The 14,657-nt window shown below is 37.8% G+C and overlaps 1 protein-coding gene across 1 annotated transcript; it reads left to right on the forward strand.

Annotated features, from left to right (window-relative positions):
- Positions 1-930: 930 nt before the first annotated feature.
- LOC140165561 (uncharacterized) lies at positions 931-14,029 on the forward strand. The gene is made up of 8 exons (XM_072188848.1): positions 931-1,065; positions 4,022-4,347; positions 4,916-5,632; positions 7,604-7,642; positions 8,185-8,340; positions 10,493-10,880; positions 11,441-11,826; positions 12,093-14,029. Exons 2-7 carry the CDS (start codon positions 4,038-4,040, stop codon positions 11,748-11,750), a joined length of 1,920 nt encoding a protein of 639 aa, XP_072044949.1. The 5' UTR covers positions 931-1,065; positions 4,022-4,037; the 3' UTR covers positions 11,751-11,826; positions 12,093-14,029.
- The last annotated feature ends 628 nt before the right edge of the window (positions 14,030-14,657 follow it).

Below are 14,657 nucleotides of genomic sequence, written 5' to 3' on the forward strand. Positions count from 1 at the left end.
GGTACTCGCACCTCCTTCCCTTTCAATTTCCAGTCCTATAGTGAGGCGGGAACAAGTAGGGCCTGATGTTTCGGGCTGCATCAAAGACATGCAGTTGAAGCACATAAATCTACTGTGTGATGTATGATAGGCATTTCACTTGAACATTTCAATTGTATGTTAGAAAATCAATTGCAACAACCATCATGCACAGCTTGCATCAACCACTCACCTTTTTTTAACCAACTTAGATATCATCAACTTGCGACTTGTCCAGTGTTTTGTTTCCACTAGACCTTAAAGCATCAAAACTGAAAGACTCAATACAGCACAAACTGAACGAGATTTCGATTTGGAAATCCCCAAACCAAAGCAATGACTCTGCTCCGGATTCAACTCGTGACCGCAACCATGCAAAGTTTCACTTTCAGTAACATGTGCTACATAAAAAATACAGAAATTGCCCGCACTGCGCTGTTTTTACACAATATATTGATATCAATTATATAAACAAACACATATTTACTCAGTCACTCAACAAAAATGCATTGATTTTGAATGGTGACTCAGGATGCGACCTGACCTCCCCGAATCATCCAGATTTACAAACGCAGACAGCTGTTTGTTGTTGGCTAGTATCGTCTATAAATAACCACTGACGTCATGTCGGGGAATTCCCGTCTTCCGCGAATAATGTTTACCTAAATAAAAAGTTCCTAAAGTGTTTTGTGATATCAAATATCTAATCGCTTATCCTGATATTTAAAATATACTGTGAGATGTTTTCAATAAAAACACAATAAATTGGATAAATTTTAGGGTAATTTGTCACAAACAATCATAATTTTACATTAATTTGGTAAACAGCAGCATCAGTATAGAAACAATGTGGGTGTGTGGCAATCAGGGGAATTTATCAGCGGAAGCACAAAAGCTAATGGTTTACCTTGTCCTTGACTTGACACGTTATTGCGTTTGTAAATAAAGAAAACCACTACGTTCATATACATCGTGTCTTTGTGTCGTCGCAAAAAATTGTTTTGTATTGGAAATTGTTAAAAAACGGACAAATCTGAGGATTTAAAGGTAAGAAAATAATGCCAAAATATTTAGTTGTTCACGTCGAAATCAAAGTTCAGTTTAGACATGTCATGGTACTGGTAGAGTATTGCATCAGTGAACGTGCTATGGATTTCCCACTGACATTGCTGATAGACATGCGCGCATAGTGCATGTATTGTTTCACTATTGCTGCAAACAGGACTATAATTTGGTTCACTTCAAGTTTGGTACTGACGTATGTGCATGTTTTGCTCGCTGCAGTATCGTATCGCGCGCGTTAAGTTTAACGCGCTGAGTGTGCATGCACGCCGAGGCGGTTTGTTGGCATGCTTGTGGCGCAACCGCGAAAAACCATTGACGTCACTACCGAACTTGAGGTGAACCAAATTATACCGTATTAAACATTTTACGCATTCCTTTACTTTCTTTGGTAAGTTTTCAGCAAAATGGAATCATACTACTTTTGCTCGAGAAGTCTAGCCAAGAATTTATAATAGCTTTTTTAAAGAATTTGCTCACCGATAGCTTCACATTCTAGGCTAGAACATTGCATTCAAAATCTAGTCGGATTCACTGAAGCATGACAATGTGTAAAGCAATGGAAGTTCAGAAGTAAACACAGCCAATCACGACAGGCGATTGCATCAAAAATGTTGCTAAAATTACACTTCAGCAAAATTTTAGACTGGCCAAAATAGGCAAATCTTGCTCAAAAGATACAGTTGACTCATCGAAATAACTTTCATCCAAATTTCAATACAGAATAAATAACCACCGGTGCAAAAAAATGCACCGCTGTCTGACCGAAAAATGATAACAACGCACTCTAGCATCGAATGCGTGAGGCTGTGCAATAATTATGAGCCTTGGGGAGGGTAAAATTGGGGGGGGGGGGAGAAATTTTTGGCAAGCCGAGAGGGGGGGGGGGCAAGCGATTTTTGGTACAAATTCATGGGGCGCCTTTTTAATAAAACACTCTTAAAAAGGCTTAGGAAAACAGTACCGTAGATTGGGGTGAATAGGAACGCAGGGGTGAATAGGGACAAACATGAGAAAAGTTTTTGAAATCTCATTTTTTCACATTTGGTTTTACACTTATTTTTTTTTATTTCCACATATTGAAAGTGCAATCAAACAGTGTTTAGAAAATGGTTCAGCAGATGTTTTAGAATAAATTTAGGATACAGGGTGTCCAAAATAAAATTATCTAAAAAGAGGGTTCTAAAAAATGGGGTGGTCAAAACTTTCCTGCTCCCACGGCCACTATTTTAGAAAATGAGCTGGAAATTCACCAGGACCTAGCCTGTTAGGTCTTACAACTTCCTCTAAAAGATTATTTATTAATTCTGACAGGAATTTTTATGACAATTTTTTTAAATATTTTTCAGGTAAAAGTCACCTAATACGGGGTGAATAGGGACACCCTTGCCACAACCACCCTTACCCCACCACACCCTACACTACCACCCTACACTGCTCCACCCTTTAATACCCCACTACCCTGATGAACCTACCCCACCACCTTAACCCTACCACCACCACTCTTAAATCACTATACCACACCCTGACCCCACTAGCCTCATTAAACCTACCATCCCCACCGCCCTACCCCACTACCACATCACCCTACCCAGGCTACCACCCTCATCCACCCCTAATACTATCATGCCAAAATTTTATTAACAAAATATATACCCCCCACATATATTCAATTTTTTATAATGGTGGATTAAAGGCATCATGGGTGGACATAATATGCCCTCAAAAGTTTGACTCATGGAGCTACAGGAAAAAAACTGCAATCTAGAGAGTGCCAAAACTGTCCCTATTCTACGGTACGGAAACGCTTAAATATGCAACTTTTCCTGCTCGTTACACTCGCAACATACATCTAGACCATTTAAGGTTTGCAAATTGGGATCCCAAAAATTTGGCATGTTCAAGGGGGGGGGGCAAAGATTTTTTGGCAGGCCGAGAGGGGAGGGAGCAAGCGATTTTTGGTGAGAGGGGGGAAAAATTGTAATCCCCTGGGGGCTCATAATTATTGCACAGCTAAATAAACTATTGTGTGCAAATTCAAAGCTAGAGTTCTCGAGTAATACTAGTAGACGTTGTAATGTGGGGTTGTGCAATAATATTAATAATATGATCATGAATATAATGGGAAGGGTAAACTTTGGCCAGCTGAAAAGGGGGGCAAGCAATTAATTTTTTGGCAAGCCAAGAGGGGGGGGGGGAGCAAGCAATTTTTGGCACACATTCATGGGGTGCCTTAAAACGCTCTAAAAAGGTTTATGAATATTAAAATTTGTTCATCCTATCCACCCAAAGAACTAAGTATAATAATTTTCATACCTATGTGATAGTGTATTTGTCATCAATATATGCAGTTCTGATCATGATGCGACGAACATCATTTGAACCTTATACCTAGAGCGTAACACTAGTATTTTTGAAGGTCACTGGTTCAAATCCGGCCAGAAGCACTGTTTTTTTCAATGCTTAATATATTTCTCTGCTTGGAGGGGCACAGAATCGATTAAATGCTGAATTGGTTGATTCGATGGTTGATTTTGAGAGATTCGCAAAAAGTGATATTTAGTGGCTATGGCGAGTGGAAAAATGTAAAACGCTCACTAGAAATCGAGTTTGGGCAAGCGAGAGCAATCACTCACCTCAAACGGCAAGGCCTGCATAATGAAATATTTTCACCATCTTCAAAAAGTGTTTTAAACAAGTTTTTTCCATCAAATGCTTTTAACATACTTTTTTATAAAATGGGGGAATTGGCCAATTTCTGCAAGACAATTTCTGCAAACATACATGGCAGCTATTTTTGTTTTTTCCATCAAATGCTTTTAAAACATACTTTTTTATAAAATGGGGGAATTGGCCAATTTCTGCGAGACAATTTCTGCAAACATACATGGCAGCTATTTTTGTTGTTGGCCTTCACTGATCATATCACATTTCTTTTCAGTAACAGGTATTCACAGATGGCGGGGTCTTACCGAGCAGTACTAAAGCAGGTGGCTGATGGACTTGGTCCAGAAGACATTGAAAATATGACATACACTCTAGGATTCAAACCAGCTAAGAGAGCTTCCATTAAAAATGGAGTCCATCTCCTCCAAGAGATGGAGAACCAAGATCTCATTGCAGAAGATGATCTGAATCAACTGAAACAGTTGTTGGATAATCATGACTTGAAGAAGTTGGGTAAAATAGTGGGTCGGCATATAGAGAAGGAAACAAAGTCAGGAAAGGCAGAAGAGAAAGTTTCTGCAAGTCAGGCAATAAATGCAGGTGAGTGGGATGGTTTTATTGGGGTTTGCTCATAAAACTTCAACCGGTGCGGGGGGGGGGGGCTAAGAGCCCACACCAGTGGTGTAAACAGGATCAGGGACGGGGCACTCAAGTTTGGTTTGGGATGGGACATGCCTCCAACAATCGGATAGTGGACCCATATATATACACATTTTTTAAGAAAATTGCATTTTTGTTCCCAAGTCCAAGATTTTTGGCAAAATTTAGCATAATTTCATGAAATTTTTACATTTCAAAAACATTTTAAAATTTGGGCTCCAGCCAAGTTGGGGTATTTTACAGAACTAGGCTAAAATTGCTTAAAGTGTAGAGAAGGGGGAGAGTAGGAAAAGTATAAACATGGCTGCCAATTTTTTTTTTTATTTGATGGGGGAGATTCCCCAAATTTATGTCTTTTGGATGATTATCAAAGTGGACATTTACCAAGCAAGATAATGCTGCAATTCAGTTTGAGAAATATGAACCGTAGAATAAATGCTGCAACCAATGAAAGGACAAGTCAATTTTTGTATAATTAATATATTTGTGTCATGTCATTTTTCACCAGGTTCATACACCACTGCACAACAGCCTATCCCTAGTCCTGGACCAAATATGGCACCACAGTCAGTCTATGGAGGACCAGGAATGGGTCAACAGGGATATCCCATCATTACCAATCAACAGCAGTATCCTTCAGCAAATTATGGAGCACATTTTGCACCGGGCCCTAATCCTCAAAATCAGTCAATGGGTAATATGACGCAAATGCCGCAAGTTCAGACTCAGTATTTCTTTCCTCAAAATCAACCTGGTATGAATCCAAATATGGTTGCAAACAGTAGTTACCATGGTAATCAACAAGCTAGCCAGATGCATATGATACCAAACCAGTACCAACCTTCCGCCATATCACCGCATAATCACACGCTTCCTCCACAGCAACACATGGGACATCATCAAAGCAACCAATCGCAAATGAGCAATCCTGGCATTGCCTCTCATAGTACTAATAGAACCCAACCTAACATTCCAACACATGCATCTCACTCAAATCGTTTAGAAATCCAAAGTTCTGAAGAAAATGTGAGTGATGAAGGAGAGGTTGTCGTTGACACACCCATTGGAATGCTGGAAAAGTTAAATCTGGGCGAGTCATGTGGATCGTTGAAATCGGTTGAACCTGTTGCTAAGGTACAGATGAATACAAAACAGGACCAGTGCCTTGTGGGTAATTTGCAATCCCATAATGCCATTCAAGGAGAAGTGTCGTTTGCAAAGACAGGTTAGGTTATATAATATTTGTCACTTATAATAAGTCAAAAGGGAAAATGTAAAAAAAATCAATGACCAACATCCTATGAATAAAACTAGTTTTATTAGCAGGCTGACTTCCTCCCTCCCTGCCTAGACGGAATTTTGAAAGGTTGAAAATGTAGCTTTTCCAGTATTGATATTTGTGACACGATCAAGGGAAATGAGTCGGATGTCGCTAATATTGATTTTGAGATATTGGCAAAGAAAGGGTTAAAATTCTTTTGTTTTATATTGTTTTCAGTGATTGATAAATTGATATAACTTTGCAAAGAAAAGTCGTTTCAACATGGGGTTTTCAGTTTCAGAAAGTTCTAAATGTCCTCTTTAGAAACACATGTAATGTGACTCATTCCCCTTGATCACGTCACATTTTACCTTTCAATGTAATCACACTTTTTGACTCCCCTCCCACTAGTGAAACTAGATTTGTTTATAGGACATCATCAAGAAACCTTTCAGGAGGACTTTTACAAAAAGCATTGATCAAACACAACCATCAAAACATATGCAACCAATCAATTTCTGGCGATTTGTACTCATATTCGACCATGACACTGCCTGTAGTATGCTGCATCAAGTAAGAGTAACAGGGCACATAATTGGTGTCAACTATCATACCATGCCACACACTTTTTTACAGCACTTGACATCCTTCTCTACTATTTTTTTCACTAAATGTGATAAACTAGTTCTCTCAAAACCTGGTTTATCGATTTCAAAAGCCAAGTTTTTAAAAATATGCAATAATTTGCCATACACTGATGTGTCCATACCATCACTCTACTCATACAATATACTGCTTATTCATTATGATTTTTGACATCAATAATTTTAAATACTTAAAGGCCCATTCAGTGATTTGCTCATCCGGACGATCGTAAAAATCATCAAAATTCAGATTTTGGTACCTTTGTAATTGGCATAGATGTGCTAACATAGCCTGCTAGTGGTTCGGTCGAAAGCCGTGTATTTTAAACAAAATAAAGCATTTACATGAATCTGGACTTTTGATACTGACAGTACAAAAGTCCGACTCGAGATCGAAAGAAGCTCACTCTCCACCATACCAACACGTGTCGCGTATTGTTTCTACTACTTATTACATCAGTAGCTACTATTTTAAACAAAATACACAATTTTAACTGTTTTTTCATATTTGAATTGACCGTTAGTTTGCCTCGGTGACGTTTAATTGCTTATTTTGTTTTCTACTACAAAAATTAAGCCGCGTCTGTTACTCTGTTTTAAATCAATTTAGACTCTACTTCCCCGTGTTAGAAACACTGGACTAGGAAGTTTTTCCAGTCGATTGGTGGCGCACTGTACGAAAATCTCGATTTTCTCGAGTCGATCTGAGTTGAAGTAGAAAACCTTTCTAAAACTTCTGTTTTTGACTAATTTGTCGATGTATTCAGGGAAAAGTGGTTTAATGAAATTCTGTAGACTTATTCTTTATTGCTAAGCAACTCTGACAAATTTCCATTTTTTCTAATGTTCCTGTGAAATCACTGAAAGGGCCTTTAAGTAGGATCACATTAACAATGGCTGACAGGCAAAGTAGGCTGATTACGGCAGATTCTACAAGGGACCTGATCTCCCTGCTTTAATAGTGATACTTACAATCTTGGTAAAAAGTACTTGGTAAACTTTTGGTGAAATTCTGTGAAGAATTTGTAATGATCAATAATGATGTTTATGAAGTTATGAACAAACATGACATTTACAACAATGAGTTAACCATTCTCCTTTCCCCATCAATCAATGTTGGAACACTAAAAACATTGGCATTTCTCAAAATTGCACAGGGGAGAGGGGGTGACAGTTTTCAATTCTTGACATGAAAGTTTCAAAGGTTTTCTTCCACTGAAGATTGAAATCTTCAACTCTCAATGGAAACCATTATTTACGTTGTTTTTCTTATTTTCATTTTGAATTTCAGACCCACATAGGAATGATGCTCCTCTCCAAGTTGATGGAAGTAAGTATTTCTCAAACATAATCAATAAACATTCAGATATTCATGGTCAAAATGTTAATTATACTCTTTTGATAACTTGCTCTAAAAAAAAACAAAAATCTAAGCATGTATACTTATTCTAAACCAGACAGAAAATATGCTTCATCTGTTAGACATCCATGGCATATGCATGTGAGCCTCTGAATCAATAGTATTTCTTGATGCCTTGTATTTAAAATAGTATACAAATATTTACTGCTCATGAGGGATCTGGTGGAATCTATTGGTCCCCCAAGGTGTACTGGAGACCGTGAGCCTACCATTTTTCCAGAGATCGCCAGATCCCTCATGAGGAGTAAATATTTGTATACTTTGGTCACATGATACATGTTAACCAATAAATGAGAATAGATTAATGAAGGATATCATAAGAGATATTTTGGTGAGGAGTTGTGAGAGGATGCAAAAATGAACCAAAATTAGGGGATCAAGGTGAAAAGCTAGTATAGTCAAATCTTCCTTGGTTTCATTAGAATGTTTGTTTATTTTTTATTTCTTAACAGAAGCTGTGAATCGTCTCCCTAATAATATTCCAACTCTTGGTAATCCAGTGCAACCATCATCTACAGTGTCTGGATTCACACCCAAGCAGCCGACATCTGCCATCCATGGTGTACAATGTGTCAGGCCATCAACAGAATATACCAGATGGAAACAAGGTAATAGTAGGTATATCACCTCAAAATAATCGCAGCAGAAACGCGTTATTTAATGTTCCTACATTATTAAGCGTTATTAAAGCATCAAAAATCAAAAAAACAGAATTGAAATCGGTCAATGCATTGTGATGTAATGTCAATTTAAAGATGCTCGTAGATGGAATGAAATCCTGCCACAAATGGCTGTAATGACAAAATTGGCACATTTCGAGATTTTGAAGGTTTATTTGGACGCTTGCTTGGAAAAACAGCGTTAATTTAAATAGCACATGTTAAATGCCTATCTTTCATGACTTCAAGTTACAGAAAACAAAATTAAAAAAATCCATCATTGAATAATTATAATAAATTAATCAAATATACTATTTTAGCCATTTCGCCAATCTGCAGACAAATTAAATCTCAAAAATGACTAAGTTCAGCTTATTAATATGCAAAATTGATGCCAATAGAAAACCGTACATGATATAAAGGTGCGGTTTTTTTTGCACATCATATGTATACAAAGTTCTTTCAATTGATGACAAAAAATACACAAAAAGTAATTAATTATGCAAATTAGGTAATTACAGCTAATTATGTATTTATGATATTATTATGCAAATTAGGCATGAGTAATTTTGGTTTTTTTATTCAATATTTAATGAACGTCTGTTCATTCATCATAAATCTTTTAAGTATGATCCTGTTATGAGGTTGAATAAATGAACTGCAGTTAATTATTTTAAAACAATACAAAACAATTAAAAGTTTGACATTTTGACGGTGTCTGGAATATAATTTTCATTTTTACTGTAAACATGGTATGTGTCACCATTACTCAAAGCCAAGTCCGAAAAGTAAAAATTAAAATTCAGTTGCAATGAGACTTTAAATTAACATTTTGTCATCTGGATTAACATGGGAGGATAATCGTTAAAATGAACAGCAATTTTACCTGACCGCGTATACAAAAATAGTATGGCCTTGGACACACACAATGGCTTAGAGCTATTGTGGTTTGGAAAATTACTCCCTACAAAAAACATTGATTAATGTTTTGCTTCAACTGGTTTTAGGGAAGTGTTTCATTTGTTGTCGACGGAATTAATTTACATGCTAAGAAAGATTAGTATTTCAGCTAAATGGTGGTAGTTCCTTTACTTCAGTAGGCCTATATTTACTGATTTATGAGCGATCTTCAAAAATCCATAAAAACAGGCAGTAGTTCTTAAACAAAATAATTTTTAATTTGGGGGGACCCGATGGTAGCCTCGGGAAGGCTTCACACACCATATATTAAAAATTCAAACAATTTGGATAAATGAAGCATATAAAGAAATTCATTTATCGACATGGATGTTTTCTAAAATTGGCCAAATTTGAAGCGCGCCCTTTTCAATTCACTGTTATGCTTGCATGCACAGTGTAGCAGAATTATTGTGCAGCCACTGTGACATACCTAGTAATAGGGTTGTTTGCTTGTACGTAGTCAGAGAGGGGTTGATAAGTAGGTCTCATAGACTAAAGAGATGCAGACCAGGCAAAGTCCATATGTGCTTGAGAATTCATGTAAATTAAAAAAAATAAACAAAACCAGGTTTCTCTCTTTATGCATATAACTTGCCATACCCATCATTGTAATTGGTGCATTAACATTTACTCACTCACTTGGTCAGCTTTTGTCAGACTCACACAGAAGATCTACAGGTCTTGCTCGGCCGCCCCACACTTCTTTTGCTGTGACTGGGTTTCCACAACACTAGGTCTGACCAGGATTTTAGCTGGAAATTGAGGTTTGCCCATCATTTGAATAAAGATGCCTGTCCTAATTTGACCTTTAAATCATTCACCAACCTCTACAGCCCATTGGGGGTTCAAAGAGTTCAAATATGTCTTACTATGGCCTTGTTTTGCAAAGCTGGTCGACTAAAAAGGTCAATAGCCTTTGTCAATACCTACAATTATAATGCAGCATCTGTCAAAGGCATTAATTTTGCCAGTCCCAGGAGCAAACTCCCCCTCTAAAATGATGGCCAGACAGGGGGCTAGCTAAGACACTGGGTCTGACACAACCTGCCCTGTACTTCTTAAACAGTGACCAGCAAATTGTAGTCTTTTTTTCCTGATTTCATCAGTTCTTTATTTGTGGTATATGTATATTTATTAACAGATGGGAGGAAAGTATCCATTTTCCAAGACGGTGGTTTCGAGATGAAAATCATGACGCAACCAACACACGCAGAACATTATGAAACCGGTGAAGGGCGTTATGTCTTATTACCATGGGAATCATCATACAAAATCTACATAGGCAACAACACACCGCAGCGATGCGCAACGGAAGTTACCTACGACGGGAAGTGGGCCGGCGAGTTTGAATTGAGATCAGGCGAACATATGGTGATAGAAAGGCCTACAATTGAGGAGAAGAAGTTCTGTTTTGTGAAACCGGAATCAGCGCCCCCTGGGTCTGGAGTAAGCGTAGATAACCCCGATAATGGCGTCATAATTGCAAATTTCCTTCCAGAGAAAGGACCAGCATTAAATGATCTCAAGAGGTAAGATGGGTTCTAGATCAAGTTGTTAAATCCATGAAAAGTGCATTTTGCATTTTGGTCAGAGAAAGTAACCCCGATTACGATAAAAAAAATTTGTGTTTGGATAAATAGATATATCTAACTCAAAATGTACTTGGAGTCTAAGTTCAGCTTAAGAGGGGTACTACACCCATTGTATTTTTTTTAATTTTGTGAAGAAATGAGAAAAAATTGGACAAAGTGGTATGCAAAATGAAGGGCCAAATCTTCTCATTCTATTGGGGGCATCGGTATCAATGTAGCTTTATAAGCCAAAAAGTGGTCACATTTCTCAAAACAAATATTTTCAACAAAATTGGAGCAATTTTTCATTTTCGCCCCTGTGGAGCTAAATTCAACCTATGGTGTCAAAAGGGGCCCCATTTTCTTCGGAAGGGGGGGGGGGGGGTCATGGATATAGGGGGGTCATAGAATTTTTAGACCAAAAATAGGGTGGTCATAGAAATATTAAGGGCTGATGACTTAAAATTTTTTAATCCATATTTTTGCCTTTATCTCAATTTCATTTTTCCATGGACCAGATCGTGTCACATGTCAACAGGTGGTAGCAGTGGCCATCTTCAGGTTGATGATCTTTATGACAACTTATATGATGATGACTCTGAAATAGTAGCTGATGCAATGTCATTCAGTACATGCAGCGCATCGGTCCAACAGAGTGACGTACAAAGAAGTATTACAGGTGGATCCGCTCCAAGCACAGAGTGGCGCGCAGGGGCAACGGCTCTAGTAGGACATAGTAATCAACAATTCCAACCAGCTGATTATTTTGAAGTGGACGATAAAAGGAAAGTTGAAATCAAACTGAAACTTGTGGGATTGAAAAAGTGAGATGGATTTATGTTGCAGAGGCTTGCTGAAGTATGTGTTAAAGTAGTTCTCCGAGTTCAGGAGTACAGCCAACTAGGCTCAGGCGGCGGATGACATGATCGAGCCGGCAACTCGTGAAACCGCCCGGTCGTATGGCATTTTCCATGTACTCGGTTAGTTTTGTGGGGTTCATTATCGAACCCCAACGGTTTTAGCTTGTAATTATATTATTTATCAACATAGGCCTATTTGTTTGTGATAATTCAAGCGTTTTAAAATTTCAAAATAATCCCATTCAATTACACGGTTGACGATGAAAATTTACTGAATTTAGGGACTGCACGTCATACACCACCTGACTAGGCTGTTTGATTGCAAGGGGCAAGCCCAGACAGGAAAGCATCAAGTCTTATACTTATGAGAAAGGTTTTTAACTTAAGTCTCCACATACATTAATGACAGCCAGTGAAAAAAATTTCACTGACCATCCAGGATTTGAACCTGGGACCTTATACTGTTTGTCACCTTGAAATTGGTAGTGACATCACTGCCCCAGGTCACTGCGAGTTACATAGTCTTGAAATGCACATGCTGTTTCAGAATCGCAGCACAACGCTTGCGTACATGCATGTTGCTACTAATCTTGATGTGACAAGCAGTTGTGTAATTAGGCAAAGAATATGTTCAGTCTAAAATAGGACATACATAGCCTTCCATAGGGTCTTTATGTTCATACACCTCCCCCATGCATTGGACCATCAGATGACTCATGCGACCATACTGCCGCACCAATTAAGCTTCCCAATTACGCAGGCTCGTCCGAAAACTAGTGTGTCGATCTCGTCTCAAGTTGAGAGTAATGCCATGTTGGATTTCAGATTGGTATGTCCCAAAACTCCTATTAGATTAAAGCGAAACAGAAAATTACATGTACCGTATTCGTTCCATTTACCGCCCATGCTTCTACATTGGTGTATAAGCCCCCACCCAGTAACCTTACTACACATGATCTTCTATGGATTCAACTACATAATGATCCTCCATCATTATGTACAAGATCCAACCACGCATGTATTAAAGACGTAATATCAACACGTAAAATCCATATTTTGGGACCATTTTTACGCATGCAATTATGTAAACAATATAAAATAAGCGCCCACCCAAAATGACTTTATAAGTGCCCTGGAGGGTTAATGAAATGAATATGGTAATTACTGTCAATACTTGTAGAGCAATTTCAGAATATGAAATGCTACCAGGGTTGTAGCTACAGTGGGCGGTGGTGGGCTGCAGAGCCCACCACGCAGTTTTGGAGTCCACCACTCAACTGCAATTTTAGCACTGGAGCCCACCACTCAAAGGCCAACATTGCACCATTTTAATAATTCAAACTTTTTAGCTTGACAAATCCATTAAATGAGTACTCATGACTTTAGCTTTCGCCATCAAAACAAAAACATCTTCACTTCCGGGAAATGTCAACAAGCCGTTTCGCGGGAAAAGCAGTGGACCAATTCACTTGTGATCAAGCCATCAGCCCTGATGGCGAAAGCTAAAGTCGTGAGTACTCATTTAATGGATTTGTCAAGCTAAAAAGTTTGAATTATTTATCTACAATCCTACAAATGCATCTATTTATTGCACTATTTTATTGAATTAGTCAAGAATTTGGTCCATTTTGGCAAAAAATTGCCAAATATGCAAGATTTTCATCAAATGTCACCCACCACTAAAAATATCCTAGCTACAACCCTGAATGCTACCCCAAATTGTAATCTGAAGCTCTACTCTAATATGCTGACCTCAACAAACATTTCCTATAATTTTACCTGTTATCTGCAAATGTTTTTTCAGTGATTGTATTGTTGCTTATACATATTAAATATCTTTTAGCATGTTACAAATGTATTTTGTATATATGTACACAAATTAATTTAATGGTACGGTATAGCTGAATACTAACATGTATAGCAATTAATTATATAGGCCAAATATAAAGGCTGATAAAGTACATGTGTACATCCATATCAAAACGATTCACAAATAATCCCCAAGTTACATTGTTTAGAAATACAGGGAACATTCCTAAACCATGTGACCTGGGGATGATTTGAGTCTGGTATTTATTCCTAACTATTGATGTAAAAAGAGACACATGTAGCAGCCTACAAGTGCATCATTTTGATATGAATTTACACATAAAGCTGAAGGATATGTCTTTTAAATGATTGCTGTGTATGCTATTTCATTTTAAAGGTATTTTGTGAAGTGCAGGAAAGCATGCAAGAGAACAAGCTATTGCAGTGGCGTGCCGTGGCCGCCCCAACCCGGGGCTGAAGAAGAAATAATTTTGCCGCCCTTCCTTAACAGCCGAAAAGGTTGACCCAATTTTTTTTCACGGTCGTTTGAAAAAGTGAAGAGCAAAAAAAAAAAAAAAAAAAAAAAAAAAAAAAAAAAAATTTTAGGCGCTAGCGCCCTAAAAGCAACCTTTTTTCAAAATTTTTAATGCTTTTTCAATTTTTTGCGCCCTTTTTTCTTTGTTAATTCGTTTTGACGCCCCCTTCGTTTGTGCCGCCCTGTTTTTGCCGCCCCTTCTTCTTCCGCCGCCCCTTCGTTTTGGCCGCCCCTACTTTTACCCCCCCCCCCCAAAATACGCGCATGTATTGCATTCATTCACAATATTCATATTGAAAACACCAGACTTGTAACAGCTCAACTTGAATTGTAAGATTCGAGTCTCAATTAAGGGATCTGGAATTAGCGTTTTAAGCATTTCTACAGTATTTTTTGTGGGACATGAGAGCACATCAGACATATTGAATTGCATTCTGAATACGAGGAATGTCCTTCTGATATCAAATAATTTTGATTTTTTGAAATTCGCGATATAATACAAATTTTATGACAAATTATTAAAATTTGATA

Source organism: Amphiura filiformis, chromosome 12, assembly GCF_039555335.1.
Source record: "Amphiura filiformis chromosome 12, Afil_fr2py, whole genome shotgun sequence".
NCBI lineage: Eukaryota > Metazoa > Echinodermata > Ophiuroidea > Amphilepidida > Amphiuridae > Amphiura > Amphiura filiformis.